The 27,411-nt window shown below is 37.5% G+C and overlaps 1 protein-coding gene across 1 annotated transcript in view; it reads right to left on the bottom strand.

Moving 5' to 3' along the window:
- PREP (prolyl endopeptidase) overlaps nt 1–27,411 on the bottom strand; it is a 176,135-nt gene that overhangs the window by 84,106 nt on the left and 64,618 nt on the right. The window contains exons 3-7 of the mRNA XM_085306966.1: nt 26,154–26,228; nt 18,550–18,683; nt 15,669–15,799; nt 12,771–12,980; nt 11,316–11,437 (exon numbers count right to left, since the gene is read on the bottom strand). Coding sequence (XP_085163092.1) covers nt 11,316–11,437; nt 12,771–12,980; nt 15,669–15,799; nt 18,550–18,683; nt 26,154–26,228 — 672 coding nt within the window. The remainder of the gene's footprint in view (nt 1–11,315; nt 11,438–12,770; nt 12,981–15,668; nt 15,800–18,549; nt 18,684–26,153; nt 26,229–27,411) is intronic.

The raw sequence follows: 27,411 nt of genomic DNA, 5'->3' as shown, positions 1-27,411 counted from the left end.
TGTTCTTATGAAGAAGTTTATGTAAATTCATTACGTCAAATGTAAAGCASTGCTTGCTCTTGTGATCAACTGAACTGCCAGGCTCCTACTGAACTACAGTAATCAAAGAGAGCCCTCCTACACCAATTAAAATCTTTACAAAGATTTGTTTGTTTTTACAAACAAAATTTCAGGATGCCCCCAAAAAAGATGAGGCAGCCACATCTGCTGATGCAGGTGTCTGGTTTCTTTCTAATCATTGACTATGATGTCAGTGTTCAAACTGAATGTTACACAGTACAACAATTTTTTTTTTTTTTTTTTTTTAACGTAGGTTATCTTTTTTAAGACTCAAGTGTGCTACTAGTGGTTTTTGTCCAAATAAAATTTGAGTTTCTTATGAAGATGGAAGTTCAAGGTCAAACGTTTTGCTTTAAACTCCTTTATCAAGATATTAATTCCATGCAAAAAGAAATTTAGCTGCCCCACAGAATCCTATTGAAATAAATGTGGCCCAACAGTGGCATGGGAAGGATCAGCCACATAGATCTCATTGAAAACCAGTTGGGATAACCACTGATTTATGTATTTTCAGAGATGTACTAGAACTRTACACGCCCACTGCTAATACTGTGTGGAAGATGCATCTACCTTGGTGAAATCGCTGTATTTTGATCCCTGTGTAAGCACTCCATTTTTAATGCATAACCTGCCAGCTGAATTGAATCTACAGAAAAGAGTTCGTCATTAACTTCTTAAAATGAGCCTTCAGTGGCTTTCACAGATTTGCATAAATTGAATGCTGCCTCCACTACACCCAAGTTTCCTCACTATGATTCCTTTCTTTAGAGATGCCAAAATGGCCAGTATGAGAGTCTTTGAACATACTAGCTATGCTAAAGAACAGCTTCACTCAGGTCAACGTTCCAGGATACTTCATCACCCTTAGATCCCTAATGCTGTCCCTGCTGACAGTGCTAACTTAATTCTTGAGTCAGTAAATCACTAACAGAGACTTGTCTACATCACTCTCCAAGCACAGTTGAAGGATTTTATCATTCACCTTCAAAATACCAGTGATCCGGAATCACAGGGTGGATGAATAAGGATATAGTACAGTTCACCATGGTTAGAAATGTGCTAACAAAAATGTAGTTGCTTTAAATGGAAGGATGGTGAAAACCATCAAACTGGCATTTAACACAGGCCAAACATGCTTGCCTTAAACAGGTGCTTTGCCAACGTTTTTTTTAAAAGGAAAATCAGAATATTAACCCTCTAGCACAGGGCTGCAGTAATTCCCAGTACCACATACACCAGAAGGATTTACCACATGCTAGAGCTCAGCTTTTTGATGTCTCATTCCCAAGAACTTCCAGGGGTATCTGCTGTGAGTCCATCTCTTACAGAGCGAGAAAAACGCTGGCAGCTTAGTCTCTTAGAGAGTAACTCTCTGAACGACAGCCACTTCATTCACATCAGACCTTCTCTCAAGTTTGCAAGTGACAGAATTAGTTTACTAGGTGTTTTCTGTCACAAAACAGCATAAAATGTCATCTGAGATGGCTATTTGCTTCATTTGCACGCGTTTGCTTACTATGCCAAATTAAATGAAGCTCACAGTGTTTTCATTTTTGCTATTTTTATTAGATTTACACACAGAAAAATCTAAAGGCTGTTGTTAAATAGACATCATGAACTACACCTATATCATAAATTTTCAGATGAAGCTTCTCGTTTTGTCTCTGCATGAGTATGCACACATACGACAAAGTTATTTCTGAAATACTCTCTGCTGTGCACATATAATCGTCAATAAATACTTCTTTCTACTCTACTCCTTCTTTCTGCTTTTTGCTGGCAAAACTTTTGAAAGTGCAAGTCTACAAAGCGAAGGCAGGAAGTACTAGGAAGTCATCAATTTAAAGCTTCCATCTCCTGGAGCGGCTCTGCTGCCATGGCTCTTCTGAGCACATTCCAAAATTACCAGATTTAGATGTTTTACTAGAAACTGATGCAGGAGGCTATTTCTTATCCACACTTGCCTATGACAGTCCCTAACAGAAATTTAAACCTCTTCAAAAAACAAACAAACAAAAAAAAAAACACCCCCCAAAAAACTTACTCATGGATTTTAATTACTTGTTAGAATTTCTTTGGTTAATACTCGTAACATTAATTGTGCAAAATATTCATAACATTAGCTAGGCAAAATAAATGTCAGAAGAATTAGACCTTACTATACTGCTATTCAAACAGATCCACAGTTTTGAGGCTGCAGGAAGGGAATTTAGTAGAAGACAATGCCTAATCTCAGTATAGGAAAGTTAACTAAAACTTAAGCAAATGTTTCCAAGTTGTCTTCTTACAAAGGATTTTGTCAGTAACTAATTACACGACTAAAAAAAGAGTCCGTATATCTGAAGTCACTCAGAAAAAACACACCTAAGATTCCTAGGGGACCAAGAACAACGTTAAGAAAACAACTAAGATAAATGTAATAGGGCAGATTGCAAAATTGAGACATCTCACCTACTCCAAGATAGATTATACACCAAAACAGAAATCAAAATTAGACAACCATTTTTGAGAGAAGCATCTTCAGTTTTGTTAGGTTTCAATTTAAATGAAACTAGTTACTGCTATATGCTGCTTAAATGACTATTAATACTTCTGAAAGAACTAAGCTTCCTTCTCTTGRTAGATACACAACTTGTCTGATACATTCTTTTCCTCTCCTCCTCATAAAACACTACCAGTAAGTATTGCATAACAATATAAATTTCCATTAAACTCAATAGTATGATCCATAAAACCCTTTCAKTCACGGTTAGAACCTGCACAAATATGTTTTTTAATACTGTGAACTAACAGTTAACAGAAGACTGTACATTTTATCCAAGAAACAAAACTTATTTGCAAATTTCTGTTGTTGTTGCAAGAGCAATTCAGAACTTCCAATGACAGCAAATTTGAGCACATCTAATAACTTTTTCTTTCTACATTCCCAGTTGGACTAGTGAAGAATTGATAGCAGTTTATGTTTAATTAGAAGTAGAAATTCCCAAAGTAAATTGCTGTTGGGATGCTAATTAGGTCTACCACCATCACTGTTCTTACATCAGTGAATTTTATAACCCAAAAGAATTTGACTAAAGCAGAACATGACACTAACTGCAGCATGCTAAAATGTTTAATATTATATTGCAGATTTAGACATCAACATTGCAAAGTTACAAGTCTGATGAACAAATTTTGGTAGCTGTACCAGCTTATGTAGTCTCCACCTCTAGCTCTTCCTTCTGCTATGGTTACTTATACCCGCCCAGGTTCATCTCCCTCACCACGCCACTACATTGGCTCAGTTCTCAGTTCAGTTCAGCGTGCAGCTGCATGAATGTCTGAGCTGACACACCGCAGCAAGTGGCTGGAAACAGAAACAATATGGACAGAGACTGCTCAAGGCAGCTTAGATGGTGCTGCTGACAAATGTGTAATCACTGCCTGAATGCTACTGACTTTTCTATATTGTAAACAGACAAGAGTCAGGATTTCAAAATGAAAAGAAATACTATTTCCTCAGTATCATTTAGCTTACACTTAGATGGCTACATGTTCTTCATGAGAYCAACTGCAATCCTCTCCCTTGAACCACAAAGTTACAAGTTTAAATTTCATACCAGCATCTCACTCAAATCTTAGAACGCTTTCATGGTTCAACCTAGTAAGACAGACAGCTGTAGTTTAAGAACCAACAGCTTCGAGTAGAAATAAGTTCTCCTGGTTTCCCAAATCCAAGCTGAAAGGAAAACATCTCAAGAATTTCTGTAAGAGATCTGGAGAGCCCAGTCAGTGCAAATTTCTCTCAATAAAGTAATTTCTGTCATTTCGAACAACACACACTGTTAGAAGGTAAGGCAGTTCTATAGCMATCAAACATCTCCAAATTACCAATAGGTCCTGTCAAAATAGGACAGGAGAAATCCTGTAGCCTTTCAACTGGAGATGAGCTCCTGAATACCTTAAACGCTTTTCAAAGCCTTCAGCAAAATAATGATTATAYTGGCAGAACACAGCACCAATCTGTAGCTCAACACTGGTAAAGCAAGCACTATCACAGGGAACTGCAAATGAAACTCAGGAATATTTCAAAGGGTTAATGTTGGTATACAGTATGTAGTTTTGTTGCTGCTCTTCAGACAGGGGGCAATTTGAAGGGATTAGTTCTCTTATTTTTGGAATAGCCACTGTTACTGTGTTTAGACCATACAAATAAGTATCAATATGATAGTGTTGCTCACAAATACTATTTTCTTCAGTCTTTCAATGATCAAATCTTTTTAAGTAAACTTTTTCTGCAAAAATTTTACTTTTTAGTGGCTTTTCTCCCCCTTATTACTAGCAGTTTTGTTTCAATTTTACTGTTCTCTCCCTCTCTGTGTAATCTCTACTTAGAAAAATGTTAAGAGATGCTAGGGTCTACCTGTGACTTGGATAAATTAATGGATGTCAAAAGAAGAGAAACTGAAGTCTAAACAGTGCATACAAGTAAAATGAATTTTCCAACTACTTATTTTTTTCTTTTCAAAATATTGTTAATTCATCATGCAAGTCATAAAGAGCCTAAATGAGTTGCATCTTCTGCATTCACAATAGCAGTAATAATCTGTGAGATCTACAAAAGAAAATGAAGCTAAATATTTTGCCTACTACCAATACATTTCAGACCGACGTTCCATACATAATTAAAAAAGAATGAACAGGAGAGATTGTAGGGTTTTCAAACTTCCTGGCTTTGCACATTACTTATCAGATAAAACATCTATGAGAGGTAGTAAAGTGCTTTGCTTCTAAGTAAAGGGGTATAACAGCACCCGCAGTAAACATTAATGCTAGTTCTTTGAATACCACCGGGGTAGTCACCACTGCAAGATTCAGAATAGTGAAGAGCTCTTTTATTTTTRGCTCACAAACAGGGCCTTTTGAATGCATAATATTATATTAAGATAACCATACATTTTATCTCCTTTTTAAGATAAGCAATTAAGGTTCCCCCACCTTTACCCGTTCTACTACTGAGGTGGAAAAAACTAATCACTGCATAATTTGTTTCCATATAATGAGCTACTAAAATATTAAATAAGTAAAATTCAGTTATTAGAGAACATGCCATGTCCASGATAAGATAAACTGTTTTCTCCTGTAACTCCAGACATTAACACTATTATAATACACATCCTGATCTTCATCTGTGGTTATTTTACAAACTACTATTCTTCATAGACCTCACAGTCCTCTGCATGTCAAATAAGGTAATTGTCATTGCCATCCAATGAATTGATAATGGAACAGAGAAAACACATCAAAACTTCCACGTAGAGCCAAACAGTCATATTAGGAACAGGATTCTGTGCACTCAGAATGTGGTTAAGTGAAGATCAGACCCACCTGAGAAAGTAAGATGTGTGGCAATAAAGATGCTACATATGACATTAATAAGTAGGATTTAAAACTCACAGCATTAGTAAGCTACACTTTAACATTGCTGCCATTTCATTATATGCTAAGTATACAACAGTTTAAAACCACCTAGAGTGACTGACCAGAAATCTATTTTTTTAAAACATTCATTTGAGGATTGTACCCAGCCACTATTGTAAAATGCACTGATGATAACTCTTACTTCCCGAATTTTACATGCATGCTGCACAGAACCGGAACACAGCTTGACCCAGAAGAAGCTACATGGAAGAGGACATTTGAATTACCTGCCTTACATTATTTATCAGTATTTTAAAGGTTCCTATCAAATGAGTAAAATAAAATCCTGGCCAAAACACAGCCCTTCTACAGAGGGAAAAATAAGAAATCTTGCAGAGTTTGCCAGAGCATTTAGTCAGTAAAAGATGAGAATAATTATGCTGTCTAAAAAGCCTCAAGTGTTCTAATGTCATGATTGTGAGCATGCTCCCATGCCACAAAGTTGTTTGTACAATGACAAAGTCAAGAAACCACTGTTATCTCCCAGCATTTCAAATTCTGCTTTTATTAACTCCTACTAAACTCATTACTACTAAAAAGCAAAGCTTTTTCCCTTCCTAGAGGATGAAACAATTTTTCAGTAGGTAAAATGAGTTTTTTTTTAAAAAAGAAAGGTATATAGAACTATGCTCTAAAATTATCTAGAGTGGTGTGTGAAGTCATTTAAGTCTACATAGAACAACTATTGTGTTTTATGTTCTAGAAGTCTTTTGAGAAGACTAGGATTGGTGCAAGAACTCCCTTTCACTAACTAACCTCTTGGGACTGTCTGCAGAATTCAGGCCCCCAAAGCTGGCACTCTGTGGCCAAAAATGCTTATTTTGTCTTCTGTTTGCACCATACTGATTCAACCAACCTGATTTTGAAAGACCTAATTATGGGTAATCACAGGTATGTGGGGATTTCAGAATCAGGTCCAAGAGAAACTGCTTATTACATTTTGAAGAGCAGGATTGACATATGCTACGTAGTATACAGCCAGTTTATATGTTAATAAGATGCCGGCATGCTCTCTCCCTTTATCCCGTAGGTTAGACGAATTGTTTTGGACATTAATTCAATTCCCTGACTTCAGGTGGGTTTTTATTCTTGGATGTCAGATACAATAAATGAAGGAGAATGTGATGGTATGAAGAACATTGCTATCCATATCCTTCTGAGCCTTTACTAAGCCTGCAGTTGAAGGAGATCTATCAAAACCAAGGAATTGGGATTTTGGCCCTAGATCATGATGATTACAGCTGTTCCAATTGTAACAGGACACTGCACAGCTTTGTTCAGAAGTGGAACACAGCCATATGCACATGCATGTTTACATGCATTCCTTTCTTAAATCTAACACAGAGCAAACCTAGCAGTCTTCTGAGGTGACAGCCTACGGATTAATGCAAGATTACTGCTGGGGCTTTCAGCTTGCTTTTCAGTGCACTGCAAGTTGTCTAAATCCCAAGGCAACACAAACTTGGCTATGTAAGAGATTACCTTCTATCATAGTCCCACTTACAGCCAGAAAGATTGCCTGGGTGATRGTAAAACTCTCTTGATCTGTTGCCAGGGTTAAAAGAAAATATCCACAGTTCTATTCCAAATTCAGTCTTGAAAAAGATAATATATGATTTTACAAAAACAAACAAAACCCACCCCACAGCCCTGTTTGGTTCAGTGATGCGTCTCACTTAAGCAAACTAAAAATATTTTGAGGCCTCTGCCTGCATCTTGCTTATTCTTCCCCTATGGATGCTGCACTTCTATATCTGGTAAAGCTTATTTCTCCGCATTCTGAATTTCATTTATAAGATCACCTCCCCAGCTGTGAACCAATGATGTCAACTGACAGCTCTGTACTTTTCTCATCAATTTAGGGATCGTGCGTAGTGCGTGTTAGACAACATAAAATGATGTACTGTTTTAGAAGAGGCAGAAATGGGACGGGAGAGTTTGTTTTCTTTTTCCTTTTATTTCTATTTACTTTCCTGCCAATACAGACTTTCACTACCAACTATGAAAGGCTCTTACATAACTTCTTGTTTAACTTCCAGAGTAACAATCTGACTGTAAAAGAGATATATGCTATATGAATCCAGAGAGGAAGCACAGAGATGCTACATAAACAGAGAGGTGGAACCCAAGAACGCTCCTCTTTCAGAGTGTAACTATGACATTGCAAAGGTTTTAAAACAGCTTCATACGAGACTGCCCTCTACTGGGATGTTATTCAAATAGGTTCCATCCCTGCTTCTTCCCAACTCCCCCACCATCCTAGAATTTGTACCAAAAATATATATGTATTTTCTAGACTAACGAAGAGATTTGATGGTTGCTTCTTCTAAAATAATCTAGCTATAAAGTCTGATTGGAAATAAACTGTATTTTTTCCTCATAAGCAATACATTCAAGTGAGGAGCTGGAAATATATTCATATTTCTATGCCAAGACCATTTTCAGCATCACAGACTTTGTTTAAATCAAGTATACTAGTGCTGGTGGTGAATGAGTAACAAGGAAAAAAAAATGAAGCTATTTTATTGCATGTTGTCTTGTAAATGTAGTAAGCTGACAAAATTTTACTCTACCCTCTTTTCTCCTAATCAGTGACCCAATTTCTTCTCACCAATGAAAATACACACCACATCAGCTCTCTACACTGCATCAGAGATTATTTATTTAAGTATAATAGCTATATTATTATTTTCACTGTCTCTCAAGGATTTCCTTTCTACTTTAAATCTGAGTGTGGAAATCGAAGCCCTATCCTTATAAAGGTTTGATAGTTTATATTAGAATCTCCATACAATCAATCGTCTTCACTGGAGCTTGTACAAAACACAGAAGAACCCAACTTCTTCTGTTAATTTGGCCTAGTAGGGCTCTATATAATAAAAGTGTTCACTTATTAATGTGACAGGAATACAAGTCAGCAGACTTTTGTAAAATGTTGAGATGTGCAAAGCCGTATTTTAAATCTAGTGGCAGCATATTAGGACAAAGGAAGACTATTTAGAGCAAAGTCAATAAGCCTTATCATTTGATTTATTAAAATCATTTTAATTTTTCCAATTATTTTGTGGTCTTCCAGTCTGTCAAACCGTTTTTTTTTTTTTTAAAAAAGACTAGAAAACTTGTTTGAATGGCCTACCAAGAAGATTTTTAACCTATTCCACAAGAGTGAAACCACATTTTGTAATTGCAAGGGTCTTTTTTTTTAATTGCAGAATACTTGCTTTTTTCCTGACCATTAAAATCCATCTTTCATTAATATCAGGATTCACAAAGCCACATTTTACAGCTGGAGCTCATTGAACAATCCCGAATATCAGCTGTTTTAAAGTACTATCACTTAGATAAACTTGTGATTATTTACCAGAGTGTATATCTGCCTTACCAATCCATTTTAAATTCAAGAAACATATTTTTAAATACCAACATCTCTCTGGAAGATTATGCCTCCTGGAAGTAAAGAAAACAATCACAAGAAGCTATGTAATTAAATTTATTAATCAACAATCCACAGTAGTGAGGCATTTCTCTATTCACTACCGCCCCCGCTTTCGTGAGAAAGTGCTTTCTATTCATGGGGTATTTCCACTCAGGTGACTTTGGAGCTGCTAGCTGCCCTGCATTATATTATTTTCCTATTCTGCAGCAGGAACTATTACTACCAATCCTCTTTTCCTACCCCAAGGATTTTTTTGATCATTTAATGTAAGGATTATATATTCTCATTAATCACATAAAAGTTACCCAAGCCATTTCATTTTCAAAAAACCCATTTTTTTTCCCTTTAGTTCAAGATTTTTTTTCACAGCAAGGGGTCAGAAGATGCAAGATGGCTGCTTCTCTATGCCCTGGCCAGGCTGACTCTTTGCTACTCACTACACGCACTGTATTATGAAATCTCTTCCATGGTCCTCACATTCAGTTCTGCATTTCTGATCTCAAAATGCTCTATCCCCGTTTCTTAACTTAGATAAGAAAAGGCTGTTAGCATGTTATCATCTTAGAAGGGTTTGCTAAATAAGACCCTAACCTACAAGTCACACACATCTCTACACCTAGTATAAGAGATGAGATAACTTTCCAGATGATTTAGTACCATCTGAGACTGCAAACCTTCACTCACTCAAAAAGCTGTATATTCTAATGAACTGGACAACAATACTCCTCCCAAAGGAAAATGAATTTGCCTTCACAACAATACGTTTAGTTTAACTCACAACACTACAGAATGATGATAATAATGATATGCATTATTTGTGTGAATCAGTGGATACATCACTGTAAGACATCTGTCACCAACAGAAAGCAGCCCATTTATTTATGGAACTGGGGAAAAATAAGGATAATGGTTTCCAAATACTACTTTATTGCCARTTTAACTCAACAGAATTGACTGGTTCTTAAATAGTAAAAAAAAGTCCCGAAGTCTCATTTGCAAGTTTACAACGACGTTCAGGTGAGATGGAAAGGTGTCATGAACAGATAACATAAAAAGATTCTTTTTTTTTTGTAGGTTCTATGAATAAAACTGATTTGTATAAAGAAAGCTCAATGCCATCTCTTTGCCTCGTAGTCTTTTACATTCTGGTATTTGACTGCTTGGTAATTTGACTGCTCAAATTCTTCAAATGAACCTTTGTTTTCTGGTAGTCCAAAATACCCTAAATTTCCAATATTTTTATGGGCTGACATGCTGAGAAGCAAAGCTGGGTTGATGATCACATTTTTTAAAAGACATACTCTCAGAGCAAAGTAGTTATTGGAACTGAATACCTCAATTAAGGCAAAAATATCCCACATTCACCACAGATGACAGGCCAAGAGAGATCCTCTATGGAAGTAAAAATGTACTGATTAAGCAGGAGCCAGGAGAGTACCAAAAAAAAAAAAAAAAAAGTCCAATAGGATATTATTACCCCTTGGAAAAATATCAGCTTCTTTATTAATAGAAAGATTACTACATTCCAAAAGAAGTTAAAACAGTGCACTCACTTAATGAAGTGCTGTTAAATCTAATACGAAGGGCAAAAATGTATGTTAATTACAAGCCTCAGGGTCCTTTGAATCATTCTTGGAAGTCAGAAAAAAACATGGTTACTTATCATTAAGGTTCCCTGGAATGTTCCACAATATACTTGTAGCTCAACAAAGTAAGCTTAAGAAATCAACTCCAGCAGATACACATTTCATCTCCAGTATCACAGCAGGCTCCATATTTGTGCCAGCACAGGGGAACTTGAGAGTCTCCACCTGAGCGTACAGCATTAACAGAAAATGCAATCTGTATTCTCCACATGAGTAAGTAAAATAAACATGTTTTCTTTTTCATATATATATATATATATATATATATATATATATATATATATATATACACACACACACACACACATATATAGACATTTATTTTCAGGAAAGATACCGGGAAAATAAATATGTGACTGAGTATTCAGACATTATTGTGATAAGTTCTTTGTGCAGGAAATGAAGGCTGGGGTTCAAGCTGACTGAGAAGAAATCAGAATACTGACGAATGATCCCTGTCTATGCTGGAATTTACAACAGGCTAAAGAAGAAAAAAAAAATGTCATTGTGTCATCACAGACAAAGGCTGATTTAAAGCAGACCAAATAGTCTTATTTTCAGCAATTTTTAGTTCTTAGTTCAATGGTTAACTCTCTAACTCTAATAAAAAGCATTCTTTTAACAAAATGTTTTCCATCTCATACTTACTACCAGCTGTTAGACAGAATCTGAAAAACTCAATAAACTGATGACAAGCTTCACGTGTATCATACCTCAGCTCCACCCATCCATTTCGGTTCATCAGGAAATTCAGCACATAAGATATCTTCTGACTGGTTGGTTCCCAATACGTGGTAATGCAACTTTTGGTGGAGATTAGTGGAGGTCTCAGTGCCTAGTGAAATGCAGTCGTTTAAATCAATTAGTTCTGAAAGAATCCACCAATATCCCCCTCCCCAAAATGCCCTTAGGATTCTGCATTCCTTTCACATTCAAGAGGAGTCATTCAGCACAGAAAACTACAAACAATTTGAATCTACAACCATTCTGACTTCGACACAGGGAATTGAGCAAAACCCTCCAAAACAAAACAAAACTCAAAACCACGTGGCAAAACAGTCCAGTTAGCATTTCCCTTTATTGCAGGCAAGACATTCTTTGAATATGAGGATTTTACATTTTAGGCATCACTTTCCAGAAATACTAAACAAGCAAACAAAAACAATCCCCCTCACCCTTTACTGATATTTTGGTTTCCATCTCACATGAGGTAATTAAGGGGGAACTGACTGCTAATTAACATTCATACACACCTTTGTATTTCCATCTGGTAAAAATTAAAAAGAGGTGCTTTAAAATGCTGCATGAAGTGCTTCTTAATTTTTTTAATTTTGTTCTTGCAACACTTTACAACACTTCTGAGCCACAAGCTCATTTAAATGTAAATAACACAAGTAAGTGTCTAGTTTGTGAGTTCTGCAAAACCACAGTTTGCAAGAGTAAAATATATGGCCAAAGCCCAGCCTGACTCCAAGGTTTAACACAGAGCAGAGTTCTATAAAAAGAAACTTTTCAGTAGCACTGTCTTACTAAGGAGCTGCTGGATTCCTTCCCCACCTATGCTCCCCAGGAAATGGTTCTCCTTCCTGTGCTATTCCCTAAGTTTTCTGAGCCTAAACATTTGGAATTGCTGTGAAGTGATCTACAGATGAATAATCTGTTTGTGTAACAAAAACTTTCCCTTGTGTCCCAGGCTGTTGTTCATCCGGTCAGCTTCCCAAGTCAGTTGACCTACACAAGTTTGTAATAGGCACAGATCTAAGCGAACCATCATCAAATATTCAATTCAAGTCAACACTACCCTGCAAGAGATCTAGGTAAACCATTGTGGAAAAAATATAAAAGGACCAACAACGTTTTATGAAAAAGACAAGGTAGAAATTGACACTAATCAAATTAGGTTCTGGTCATACAAGACTTAATCTGGCATCTAATAGCATAAACTAGTATAGCTATTTACTTCAAAAGGCCCAGTAACAGAAAAAACATACATATAAACCTAGGCTATCTCTTGCAGACATAGGTTTCTGATGTTATACTTATCTGCAGCATAAAGTTACTATTTAATGTCATTTGACTAAAGAATCTTTCTGTGACAAACTGCCCTAGGACATTATTACACCAATTTATCGAAAAAAGACATTTTGTTTATACGAAGTCATACTTACCATCACTTTTCCCATCTTGTTTTGGATAGCAGTTATAAAACATGCCTTTTCCATCATGGGTCCATGCCATACAACTGAATTTAACTCTCTCCAATGTATCTGGAAGATCCTCAGGACCTTCCACTTTCATAAACTTAATAGTAACCCAATCAGAACCACTAGAACTCAGGCCATATGCAAAGTATTCACCATCTTCACTGAATGCATAACCTAGGAAATCAGAACCAAACAAGATGAAGTAAGAAAACACACCAGAAATCAGTATTCTCAAAAAAAGTGTTTGTTATATTGCCATACAGCTTTTCAGTATATACTACACACTATCCAAATCCCAAAGGACAGGAGAAAGTGAGGAAGCAGTAAAAAAAAAAATGTATTATTGAACTCTGATAGGAGATGTTTTATTTCCTAAAAGATATCTACTATTATTTAGGATTCATGGCACTTCTACAGAGTCTCTGTAGATTTYTCAAATAGTTCACCCATCCGGGTTTTGTCATGCACACTCGGGAAGTATTGTCAGCAATACTGCTTATGCCTAATATCTAAATTATGATTTGAATAAGAATTCTTCTACTTCTCTGAGTCTGCAAGAAAGAGGTAGAGGCTGAAAACGCACACAGGTATGGACCACAAAGCAAGATTCTAAGTAAGTAACATTACTAAAGAAGTAAACATGAGCTGAAATGAAGGGAATAAAGCAGCTACCAATCCAACACAGGAGTCACTGAAAACTAGACCCTGCAAAGACATGAATACTGAAATAACCGGGGGGATGACTCGCAAGTGAATGGATTAAATGACAGTATTCTCAGCTCTCAGATCTATGTAGTTCTACCCTTTAAGGACAGAATGATTCTGAAAAAAAAAATATCAGGAGAGCTTCCATCATAACTGACAAGTTTCAAAGTCACTCTTTCAAATCAGCTCAAGTTTAGTGAAAAGACTGAATTATCACAGGCCTGAACAGACCTGAAAGTAACTACTGGAAGCAAAAAAAACAAAAACAAAACCTCACCCCCCCACAAGTATCTTTGCGTTTCATAGAAATTGTAGCTTTGAAAGGCACCACTGTGCCACCCTAACATATTCACCCACAGAGGAATGGCTACTCTGATTCAGAACACAATTCCACCTAACAGACCTCAACAGTAACCATATGGAGATGCCTGCAAGCACATGTGGTATTTCCCTGAAGTATTCTTACTGCCTCTGAACCTTTCTGCATTTCAGACTTTTCATTCCTGAAGTAGCTGGTAAATAATCCTCAGTGGTCTTCTCCTCCTTGACTACATCCAGCTTCCATTTAAAGCCCGATTAAGCTTTTTGCATCAACAATATCCACTGGTAAGAAGTTCTTAGAGCACGAAAAGCCATGCTCTTATTTGTTTTGGACTTCACTCCCACTGCCTTCATTTGACATCCCCTCATTCTTGTACTGAAGACAATAAACATCCAAGCTGTATTCACTCTCTCCATGCTACTTCATATTACTTTTGATTTTGTAGTCTCTATCATATCCCTGCTAAGTTGTCCCTTTTCCAAACTGATGGGTCCTGGCATCCTTGTTTGTTCCTGCTGTTCCTTCTATACCTTTGATTGTTCCTGTTGCCCTGCTCTGAACTATATCCTGTGCTGAAAGAACCAAAACTATATACAGTATTCAATGCTACCATATAAAATTCTGGTTTGTCAGTATAATGATGTTTTCTGTTTTGTTCTCCTTTTCCTTCTAATCCTTTCTGACACCTGATATGCTTTACTAGCTACTATTGAGAAATAAGCTGACATTTTCATAGAACCATCTATAATTCTAAGAATTGTTCCCAAGTGGTAACGGTCAGCTGAGAATCCATTCCTCTATGAATTATGTTAGGATTGTTTGTCTCCTCTGCATCATTTAATTTATCTGCCTTTTACCTGTTGATTTATTGCCACTGACTTTTTGTAGGTTCTTCCCAACCATTCTTCAGCCTTTACTGGAATAACTGTCACCACCAAACTCTGCCACCTCACTACTCAGTCACTCTTCTGTATCATTTGTGAATACTGAACAGCACATGTACTAGTATTGACTGACGGAATTCCACTGGTGATTCCCCCTTGAGAGCTGATCAGTTATTCCTGATTTCTTAGAATCAGCTACTTATCAAGGCAAAGACAACTTTCCCTCTTGTTCTATGGAACAAGGGACCTTGTTGTAAGCTTTTTAGAAATTTAGCAAGATCATACGATCTCAGTCCTTCACATAAACTCTGAAAGGCAGGACTTACCTCTAAAAAAAGCCATACTGATTCTTTTCAACTAGATCATACTTAAAGCAGCATCCACTAATCCTAATATTTTTACAGCTTTTACTAACTGGCCTTGTAGAGACATCAAGGACTTTTAGGTCAAGAGTCCTGCTTCCGCAACAAGCTAGTAAGGAGCAGGGAAGTGGACAACTCACATAAGTTAAAGCCGTAGTGAACACAAGTCATTTTGACAAGTTAACGCTATGTTCCTTCACAGTCTCTTATCTCAATTTGCTGGTTTGTATTAAAAATGCAAACTGATTCATATATGTTAGAATTTCAAGTGAATKGTCAATATCAATCCATAAACCCTTTTTCCTAGCTATGAGTAGCCTCAAAATTAGTCCATGTTTCAGTGGAATTCTGTTCCATCACTGTGAAAAATTGTGAATTACAAAGAAAAAAGACCTCAAAAAACTGAACCAAGATAACTGTGAATGCAATTTAAGTTTAAAGGTTTTCTTCAAATCCACTTGTGGTTATTGTGACCATTTTGATGTAAACAAGCCACTCTAACCATACTTTACAGATAAAGAGTTGCAAACCATTCTCAACTTCTGCTGAAGACCCAGGCTTGTTGAGTAGCAACTTCTTTCTCACCAACCTCGTAAAGCTACAGTGCCATCATCAGAAAGCTTATTTGGATCAAGAAAAACTTTGGCATCAGCATCCAAGGAGTCTTGTACATATAATACTCGCTGGTTCTGCAGTCCTGTATTGTAAAAGTGAAAATACCTAAAAGAACAGAGGAGAGCAAAATAAGTAAGAAGAATCTGATTTTCAGTTAGACAAGCAAGAAAAATTTGTGCGAGATTGTCAAAAAAACAATAAAAGACAGATAAATATGGAAAGGAAACAAGTTCCACAGCAGAGTAATAATCATGGCCTCCCCTATGGCTGTCAGGGAGCTGATCACTCTCCGAAGGTGCCTCCCTCTTCCCCTTAGCACAGAGGAAGTCCAGACAGTAATTTCAAAGCCTCTGACGATGAGGAGCCTTATCTGAATGAGATATGAATTGTATAGGGGAGATTGTAGGATGCATCCAAAACATCTTCTAAAAATAAAATCTGAATTTGCCACAACGCGTTTCAAACAAAGCGCTAAAAACTTCTAAACTTCTATAAAAAAATTCTATAAACTCCATGTAACTGTTATAAAAAAGAAAAAATAAGGTTGCGTGAGTTTTGTAAGTATTGGTACAGGTTACTAACTCCTACATTTTAAATGTTGTCATTCATGTACCTGCTTTCATCTGTATCTGGAGGTAGAAAGATGTTTAAATGAGAGATCTGAAATAGTCTCATCAGTATTTCCCAAGGTTCATAGGACCTTAAGTGTTTTGAGACAGTTGCAAGAATAGAGAATTGCAAAGTTCTCTTGTAAGTGATGATGTTCATATTAGAAGATGTTACAGACAGGTGGTAAAGAAATCTATAATTATATACTATGTAATTCACAGGCATTACACTCCTTTCTTCATAGGACTTTTGAGCTGTATTACACAATTTTATTCATGACTTCATAAAACAAATCAAATAGTAGCTTCACCTGGTGGGGGAGGATGAAAGTTATGGGGTAACAGTCAACTTCCAAGTCTAAACAAAGTTCACACATTCACTAAGAACGTCCAACACTTGGATACAAGCACAGGAAGTGGGCATTTTTCCTTTCTGGAAATTCCTCAGAAAAGCTCTTCAGATATTGTCATTTGGCTACTATTCTTCATCAGAAAATTTGAGTATTTCAATTTGAGAACTCTGAAATATCATGAGAAGCTTATAGGTTCTTCCAACAGAACAGTTCCCCCCTCACCCTTACAAAGCATTACTTAACTTCGTAGAGCCTTCCTGGTCTCCTCAAACAGCATAATACAGAGGGTTTTGGTAAGCTTTTTAAATCATTGCAATTTAAGTTCAGCCCATGCCAAGAAATAGGGCTGGTCAGAAAGAAATTCTTAGGAAAATTAAAGAGACATCTCTTAAACTCAAAGTTATGTAGTATAAATTAAAGCACATTAAGCTCTTCGAATAGCTGACTGTCCTCCAGGAAGAACATCTTCATCAAATTAAGACTTTCTATCTCTACTRGAGACTATATTCATCACTGTCATAAGCACTTCTGCAATATCAGGTCTTACCAACACTAATGGTATCCACATCCAGACATGTATGCACTGCACGGGGAGAGAGGCTCAGAGAACCCAAAGCCATTAGTGACCAAGCCTGCTCCAGAATCAGGTTCAGCACAGCTACATCTGCGCTTGTATTGCATCTAAACTAATCAGCTTTGCCCAATTCTCTCAGCAAGGCTTACTACTCTGGATGCAGCACTGTTCTACAACAGTAGGTACAATAGCAACACAAACTGATTTTGGGACTTAACCTCTATATATTGATACGCTGCGCCATGTAAGTGGCAACTCAAATCAACACTAGCTTGGGGTCACTCCCCTCCCGTATACTTTTTACGCATAGTACAGACTATGCTATCCAGGCTATCCTCACAGTACAGGACAGGTAAGAGCAGCAGATCTCTCAAGATCAGTACAGAAGTCTTAAGGCAATAAGGGATTAAGATCTCTTGCTCTTTCCCGTGGATAACAGTGAAAACACACCTGGCATATGTGGTTACTCACTCAAAGACAAAATGAACAGAAAATAGTGAAAAAGGCTATTTGTGTTTCCCATGACTAAGAAAGGCTTGTAGTTTTGTTTTTCTCTTTAAACTGCTAGAAGTATTTTGATGTTAATAAGTTAATCAGAGGTTTTATCCCTTTACTCTCTCTCTCTCTAAAAGATTACCAGAGTGTTTCTGAAAGACATTAAAGAAAACTGAGCAGCAGCTGCACTCTCTAGACCTCAGCAATGCCCCAGAAACCTCTTTACCTGGCCACAGAATTAAAACAGGCTTCCAATACAAGTAGGCTAAGTGTTGGAATACAGAAGGGCAATCAGCTGGCTTAATTCCTCATTATTTTTCTCCTTTATCCACTGCAGATACAGATGTAGTTTTTCAAAAAGGAATTCCCATTTCTTTTCCTAGGCTACGGCTAAATACAAGTCCTAACAGTTACTCAAAACAAGCCCAATCAAAAAGCAGTATTTTAGTAAACATTCGGAGAAGCAAAATGTGCCTGATAGACCTGTGCTGTTTTCAGGTTGAGGTGTCTTTAATTATACTGACAATGACAAACCCTGAAAGCAGCTCTTCAAACAAAAATTCCACATGGTTATTTAAGTTTAATCAACCTTCATTAGTCTCCTCATAAAAAAGGAATAAAGATACGGGCACAAGAACACGTGCCTGAGACTTAGAGCCAGTCCAGCACCTTGTGCTCTACACTACACAATCTGACATTAACATCGGCTTAAATAGTGACTTTTTCTGCTTTCCAGTAATAAGAATAAATGTAAATATAGTAACTACTGGTTACTTTTGAGTTGCTTCAAATTAATCACTATCTACTAAGACACTCTTCACATACCTTTTTCCTTTCTTGAAGTGGCAACTGTACTTTGGATAGTCATAGAGTTCTGTCATTCGTTCTTTGAATAATCCTCTGACAGGACATTGCTCAAGGAAAGGTACTGTAAGCTTGTTCTGAGCCTCCACAAATGCCTGAAAGAAAACAGCCCCCCCCCCCCAAAAAAAATATGAACTTAAGCTGAAACACATACTTCGTATAGGACACACTTTTCTGATGCAGTGCATCACAGACATCTCTCCTCCACCATGGGAGTTGCATAACGTCACACCAGAAGAGTCTCAATCACTTACCTTCATTATAACTCAAATACTGTAATGAGACTGTAATCTCATCTTATCTTGAATAATTTCTTTTCTAGGGCACACACGGAGGTAATCAGTCAAGCCAAAGGTAAATAAGATTGCCATTCCCCATCAAAAAAATGCCCAAAGCTCTTGCTTTCAAAAACTTTCCTTATATTTGCATAAATGGCATATATAAAGCTAGCTTACTAAATTACCTACTCCACTTACATCACAAACTGTGCTCCAATACTCTGTGGTGAATAAACTAGAAAGAGGATAAAGAACAGAAAGGGAGTCAATTTTGCCCACAAAAAGACTATCACTTCAGTAGCTGTGAAAGGCTGGAAGATGACACCAAATTTCACACACACCATCTGTTCATCCTATTCACACAAGACAAAGGATAAGTTACAGGTATTATTTCTTGGAAAGGTCAAAGTACTGGGCTTTGCCAGTAGAGAAGATGCATGTTCTCCCTTCCACAGGTTGATTTTCAGTTACAAAAGACAAGAATATCTAACCTCTGTGAAGACAGCTTAAAGGTGTTAGGGTTCTTAAAATCACTCTGCCTCTTTGGCACAAAAACTTAAGTAAAATGGCCAAAATCATTACCATTCCAGCTGTTCGTAAGAGGCTACCATTCCCACGGCATGGATGGAAAAACTGTACTACGTTGATTCTTCACCGTTTCTATTTACAGTACTATGCATAAACATTAAATTAATACTTGAGCATCTTAAGATAACAGGCTGTGAACCACAGCTGTTAAGACAAGCTGTTTTGCTGTTTCTAATACGGAGTAGGAAGGATAGGACACAYAGTATGGGGCTGTAACTCACAGCCAGACTTAGTAATGACAGCTGCAGTATCACTCTCAGAACTCAAACAGATGTCACAAAAAGGCAGCAAGGCCTCCAGCCTGAAATCCAGCTCTGATCTCTTACACAACTTCATTCCCCAGCTCCCTTTAAAGAAGGGGTTGTTCCTACCAGTCCTGACCACATTCCTCATCTTCTGTTTCACCCTTCAGTGCTTTACAATTGTTCAATAAAGCAAGCTGCTATATAAACAAAACAGACTGCCTCACAGACACGTACCACTTTTTAAATCAACGTTTATGCATTTATCAGTTCTTCAAGTAAGGGGAAGACTACAATGCAAAATTCTCTTCCAGTAGCATTATACAGACATTTCACACAGACAGAAGTGACTACATGAGGGAAAGCAATGGACAGTTGCTCTGTCTCCACCATTTGCCTTGCTGACACAGAAATATATGGACAAGAGCTGTATTACGTTTCAAGCTTTACTTTCAGAGACTTGTCACGTTGAAAGGTAAAGAGGACAGTGCAAAAATTATGGTCCATTTCCACCTGAGATGCATTTGTTCATGTCTAACAAAGCATAGAGAAACCCACAAGCTTTGAATACTTAAGTGCAGAACCACTAATGCTTCAAGAACACTTTCYCAAGTGCTGAAACATTAATTTAATAACGTGTGTGCTGGTTACGTGTAAGTCACCATTCAAGGATGACACAAGAAATCAACTCTGTGACTGAAAAGCAAAAGATACTGAAGGCTAACTGTGATAATATCTGGAACTTTACTCAGAGTTAGACTCGACGCATCAGAGTGAATCAAGTCTGGAAATAATTCTCTGAAAGAAAAGAGAAGGCAAGAGGTGAACACATTGCCAAGGGAAGCCAGTGTTCTCACTTTCGTGTTCTCACTTTAAGAATCACACTGGCATAGACAGCTTTAACATGCAGCACGGCAGCACAGCACATCCCAGTGGTAAGTAAAACATTACTCCAGTCAGAAAAGGATGCAGCCTTTACCTAGTACCACTGTGACCAATGGAGATGTCCATTAGGTGATAAACGAAGTGATCGTGTCTTCCCAAGAATTACAAATAATTGAATTTGTCTTCTCCAAATGGAGACTTATGAATTTCAAAGAGCAAATATGTGAAAATTTAGACAGTACACGCTATACAGACTAACTATTCAAAGTGCTGTGACATTCTCAGAGGAAAGATGCTTTATAAAAACACATATAAAACATCATACAGGAGATAGCAACTTTTTTTTTGGACGGGCAAAGGTGCTTTTCAACTGTATTTAGTAGATAGAAACTGGCACACACCTTTTACTCATCAATAATGCGACCAAAACAGTAACACTGCTGAAAGGGAACCGTGCATTCTTCAGAGTGCACAGTCACACTTTTACCATGTCTGCTTTCCGCTTCCTCCAAGTGTTCATTGCACAACAGTATCCTTATATATTAACTGCTGCACTCACAATTGAATCATTAGTAATTTTGCTTTTATGGGAAGTTAATGTAATTTCCCTGTTTCCATCTAGCATGCATCACAGATTACAAGACTATTCACAAAAGGCAACGCCACACTACTCAAAATAGGAGCTAGGACTTTCAGGTTTTGGAGTGTTCCGGGGACAGAGAATTCAGTTCAGTTTGGAAACACACATTTCTTACACTTTTGAGCAGAAGGTTGTGCTCATGTTCAAAAAGCAATACATAATTGAAATACTGCTCTAGGTAAAGTACAGGAACAGATGTTGACAGTCCAAACTCACAGAAAATAATCCATCAATCACACTGAACTAAACAGATTAGTTTAGATAGTTCTACCTTCTACACATCCTCATGAGCCTACAGATTTGTATTTTACCTGTAGAAATCTACAGCTGACAAAATATCGTCTGCCTTGCATCAACACAGAATTTGTTAGCAGAAGAAAGGACGGAAGGATCAAAGTAAGGTATATGTGTACGTATGTTTCATAAAAATAAACTTTCAGAAAAAAGGGTAATTCTGAAATGCAAGAGAATTTCCACATGCTATAGTAAGAGCAGAGATGTTCTACTCAAGGTTGAGATGTTTGGCCACCTCTTCACCAGGTCAGCTGTTAGTTAAAAAAAATCTATATCCAAGTTTCATCTAAAAAAACAGCCCCCACAAAAACTATTAACTACGCATACCAGCATCTAGAGAGCCGACGGATTGTAACTATGCTATTCTCTCAATATGATAATTTTCACCCAAGAAGAAAACCATCAGATGCACTCACAGCATAAAGTCCTAGAAGGAGCCTTACGATAGAAATTATTTTTAAAGAATCACCAGTCTTCATTATTAATCTGTAAAGAATTTACAGTTTAATAGTTACCCCTAGATCTCTATATATCTTTCCACTGAAAGGTAGTTCAACATAATTCTTACAACACAGCTGATCTTGTGTTAATCATTACAATATAAAAAATAAGATTTCTGGCAGCTTGCCTTTTGGCATTTACTTTAGCACCGCTTTAGCGCTTTATACTAAAGCAAAATTCAAAGTGCAACTGGAAAACTATCAAAACATCTGTGAATGAAACACAGGTAAATTTTAATCACAAATTCATTTAATTAGAATTTTGGGAGTTGCAGTTCTACTTTTAATCCAAATATACCCCTGTTCATAACGCTACAATTCAGCTTTGTTTCCTGCACGATCTCTTTTGTCCCTTGCACACTTACATCTGAAATAAATTATGCATTTCTTCCTCCACATTTTTTTAGTGTAATAAGGTATTGTATATGATTGACAAACTTACAGCAGCAACAGACTCTGCTGTAAACTAAAATAGTGCTCATTTTCCACAAAGTGTAAAAACAAAACAGAAAAGCCTAGCGAGGTCAAACACAAGACACTAACAAAAGACCAGTTTTGCAGTTCTGGCCTATGTGTGGCCACAGGAAACATTTACCACTGTGGCCTAACATTTCAACTATGCCAAGTAAGCTTCCTCAGCCTGTCTTAACAGTCAATGTATACCTCCAAACACTACTAGAGTATGAACCCAGTTTCTCCACTTCCTTTCTCTGAAGTGAGGTATGAACTCTTTCATCCGACCAGGAGTTCGGTTTCTGTTTATGTATCTGGGAGAACGAATTTTTGTGCGCTTGGAACTGTGTATAACTACTTCCACTAAACACACAAGAAGAAGAAAAGAAATATAATAAGCATGTAGACCATGAACATGAAAGTAGGTATTTCTTGAACAACAGCTGCTCTACAAGACACTGAGGATGTGGCTTTATCAGCTTCAATATGCATATACACCAAGAAACAATCCTGCTTACCTTTCTGCTTCTGGCTACAGATTTTGATAACCTCCTTTCTAGAGCAGCTATACATCACGTATAGAAAAAAATCATAGTGATCTGTCTGAAAAATTTCTAGAGCTATCTGAATTCTTGCCTAATTAAAAGTAGGTGGTGTGCCACTACAAAAGGAAAAATCTCATTCTCGAACTATGTTCTCCCCCCTGCTCCTGTAGTAGATCCATATTCTGTTCCAACAGAAAACTAACCTACCAAAGCCTTCAGCCTCATAATCTCACCCTGTGACTGCAGGATGGCTATGCAAGACCCAGGCAAGACTCATACAAAAACATTCAGACAGTGCAAAATGGGAAGGGATGGCAGAGAAATAGAACAGAACGACCTGTCTTCATGGAAACCTGCAAACTACAGTGGATAAGATACAATAGCATCCGTATATTTATCTCAAGACAGAAACATTCACTTAAAGCCTATCACAAAAAAAAATCCCATTCTTATGTTCATTTGTTGTAAGTTGCTAATTCTCTATTAGAGCCCACAAAATCATTTGAACTAGCCCCAGGAAAAAATGACTATGAGTCTTTACAGCTGCTGGATAATTTCTATCAGTCTCAGTCCTACTAACTTGTGCAGCAGACAAGAGGTCAAACTACCATGCAAATTCCAGAATTAAAACTAATCTCACTTGCCTGTGCTCCTTTCTTCAGTCTTCAGGAAATACTAAAGTTGATGTTTTCACAAAGAAACATCACATTAACAAAGAAACAAAGTGAGGCCTATCCTTTTATTTTTTATGATCACATCAATACTTCACACGAATATTTCTGCTAGTCCTAAAAAAAGTAGAATTCTAATATATTTGTCTCTCTTCTCGACTGTACACACCAAATATTTGACTACTTGCGTGCAATAAAAGTTTGCTAACTTCATAAATAAGTTTAGTCTTCACTCTTACCATAAACCTGATTTTTTAGAACTTACAGTCACATATACACAGATCAAACCAGCATGTTGTAAAGAGGAGCTGAACTCTGCTCCTTCACTGCAGATGAGCATTAATTTCAGAGGAATTGTTCTAGTTCTGTACTTAATATTTAGAAAATTAAAGGTAGCCTATTGATGAAGGATGTACATACGGCATTGTGACCTTTCCCAAAACAGATGAAGGCTTGGGATGTTAAGGAGTGTACAAAAAGATAGAACAACTTGGAGGAAAAATAGGTAAGGACATAGATGTCAAAGTAAGTGATCTGAAGACAAAGCACATGCCAAACGTTCTCTGAGGCACGCACAGTCATTCAAGCACCTGTATACCAGTGCCTGATTGTTGTTCAATCTGGTAAAARCAGAATGGCTATTCTGCAGAAGTCCTACAAAACAGCTCAAGAACCTGGAGATCAAACTATTACGAAAAGCTATCAAGAAAAAGAACAGCTGTCAGCAGCTGCTGCTCCAGAGCACAGTACAGCGAATGATAAAGCAGACAAGAGGAACTTAGAAAAAACAGTCAAAAAGTGCCATCTATTCTTGGAAAGAGGTAGGACATCAGAATACTTTAATTCCCTTTGTTCAGTAACTACTGAAACTTTGGAAAAAAGATCATGTGCTCAAGTATTTACACATACTGTAATTATCTACTTTTTGCATCACTACTACAGCGTTGCAAAATTCTGCTGAGCTGTGTGCTCTCTGTAGCATAGGCAAGCGAGATTTAACAGTATTTTCTTTCCAACAATGTGACACCTTGTGTCTGGGCTGCTGCATTTTTAGAAAGATGTTAAAATTCTCCATTTCTTGTTTTGCTTCCTACACATAAACTATGACCTCTGAAGAATGAGGTTCTCTCTCCCTCAGCTTTCCCAGTATGAGGTTAAAGTACTGAACATACTTTATTTGGGACACCAAAGGTCATGTCCTGGTATTTTTTTTTTTCATTTCATCTCTCCCATGGGATCCTGTAAACCATTTTTATGGGTATCTGTAAGGCCTCCATACAATGAAGAAATACCCATACCTCCCCACATATAYACCCTTCTGAATTTGGAACAAAACAAAACTATTCTACATGTACCATTTATTTTTGATTCTGGAGTCCTTAAAATCTAACCACTTCAAACTTACTACATGTCTTGTTTTCCATGTTAACCCCATGGCAGAATATTTCACTAAAAACTGAACCCAAATGAACCTGTTTAATCCAGATAAGTCTCTGTAAATGCCAAAGGATTTGTAAGTAGGCAATGTGATCCTGATAACACATATTTTATCTTACACTTAAAGTGAATTCATTTCAATCACCCTCTAGCCCATCAAAACATATTATCCAAGGGAAAACCTACAAGAAATCTCACTGATAGAAAGCTACCCGGCCTTTTTTAAGATTCTGCTCTTCATCTTTGTTTTAACACAATCACACACACTGGACAGAATTCAGTGTTTTAGATCTGGAATTACAGTTGTCACARAGTTAATAGCCATTCTAGGGGAAACTTTCCTACCCCTGCTGTCACCTTCCTTTTGCCTTCCATCACCCTTACAACTCTGTGTGCCATGAATATCAGAGGAACTTGTTCACAGTCATGTTTTCTTATTTTTCAGGAATCTCTCTTAAAGCAACACGAAGAATGAGCTTCAGCAGTAGAGTCTAGTTATACTGGACTGCCGGTTGCAAACACCACATCTGTAATCTGTAATAAATCCCACCAGTAATGCTTACTTTGAGGAAGAAAAAGAGGAGGGGGAAAAAAAATATGTACAGTTGTACAAAGAAAGCAAGCCACTTTCCTACGTATCTTATTAGGGCAATTTTAGATTTTACTTAGGACAGTAGTTAGTGTTCCAAAATCATGTTTTCCTTCAGTGCAACAATGCCACCTTGAATATTTCAATCATCTTCAAAAAATGAGTGCAAGAYAAATCAGACCTCAGTTTTCCAATTTCTGTTCTAGGTTATATCTTTCTGAACTGTTTCACTCTTTCCTCCACATTAATGCACAGGTATAAGATAAAAGCATTGTTCTGTTTGTTGGTGCTGTAAGATATCAGACTGTACTACATTACACCTATGTTTACAATGGTAAGTTTTATAAAACTATTGGTACATACTCCAAAAAGGAATATCCATACATCAAACCTATAAAATAGATCTATGTCAAAACAGCCATTCTCATACAAAGAAAGTTTACCTTTGTCTGTTCGCTGTCAGGGTCTTCAAGCCAGCAGTATGGATCACTTATTTTACACCCATGGTAATCCAACACCTGAATTTATGAGAGATAATACTTTAAAAAAGACATACACACACAAGCAAACTCTATTCATCAGGGAATACTCCACATCAAAATGAAGGGTACCTGGAATTTCAGAGCAGCATTCAGAGCTAAAAAAATAAAGAATGAAAAAAGAAGCACCTTGTTCCCAGGTGAGTTGCTAATATCACCATTCTTTGGATGGTGGAACCAGTGCAGCTGAAATACTCTCAGAAAAAAAAAAGCCCCAAAGAAGCATAAAATATCAATATGAATTCTTTCCAAAAGACAGATGAGCCCCAAATCCAGATGTTCAAGTGAAATCACAAAACCTGAGCTCCAGAAGCACCTAAAATGTAGTTTCTGTCTGCAATGAACAGTCTCTCTGGTTGTAGTCCTTCAACTACAGATAAGTATGTTTACAAAGTACAGATAAATAAGAAAAAAAAAACAGAAGATTAGCTAACTTCACCCACTCCCTTTCTCCAATATATACATGGAGACTAGAGCTCTATTGTTAGAGGAGTTGCACACTTCAGCCTTTCACCGAGCTATAAAAGTAAATAATTAGATCATTCCACCTGCGATAGCTGCATATATTTTGATTTAGAAGTGAGGTGAGCTCTTTAAATAATTCCTGGATTGGAGCCGAATGCAGAGTCCTTTGTGGAAGGGGGAGGAAGACTCAAATGAGTTTAAACAAACTTATCCAGCACCCCTTGTGTACCAAGTTAGCTTTCAGAACCCCGCGAGATAAACCATTTTACAGCTACATAAGCATCTACAGACACTTGTTCTTCGGCACTCTGCACTAGCCTAGATTAAGGCCTGGATTTTCCAAAAATCCCTGCTGATTTGGGGAAGCTGTAGGTTTTGCCTCCCCGGCCTGACACAACTGGAAGCGGCCTGGTTTCCAGCCGCGAGGCCACCTTCCCCCCCACCCCCGCCGCCCGTCCCGGCCGGCCCTCGCCGGCAGCGGGCCCGGCCATTTCCGCGGCACGCTCCGGCAGCTGCCCGACGGCCACACGCACAAAATCGTCTACACTGAACGCAGTTAAATTTTAATCATTAGAGCTGAACGAAGCCCTGAAAGCCGAGGGGTCACTAAATACCCCTGGGCAGACGCTCTGCCCCCTCAACCCCCACCCCGGTGAGGAGGAGGCCGGCGGGTCTCCCCCAGCGGCCGCGCCGGGCC

This window comes from Rhea americana, unplaced genomic scaffold, assembly GCF_003343005.1.
Source record: "Rhea americana isolate MKP2758 unplaced genomic scaffold, rheAme1 scaffold_25, whole genome shotgun sequence".
NCBI classification, from domain to species: Eukaryota; Metazoa; Chordata; class Aves; order Rheiformes; family Rheidae; genus Rhea; species Rhea americana.
The sequence above is the reverse complement of the archived record's forward strand: the minus strand, read 5'-3'. Positions and strand labels throughout refer to the sequence as shown.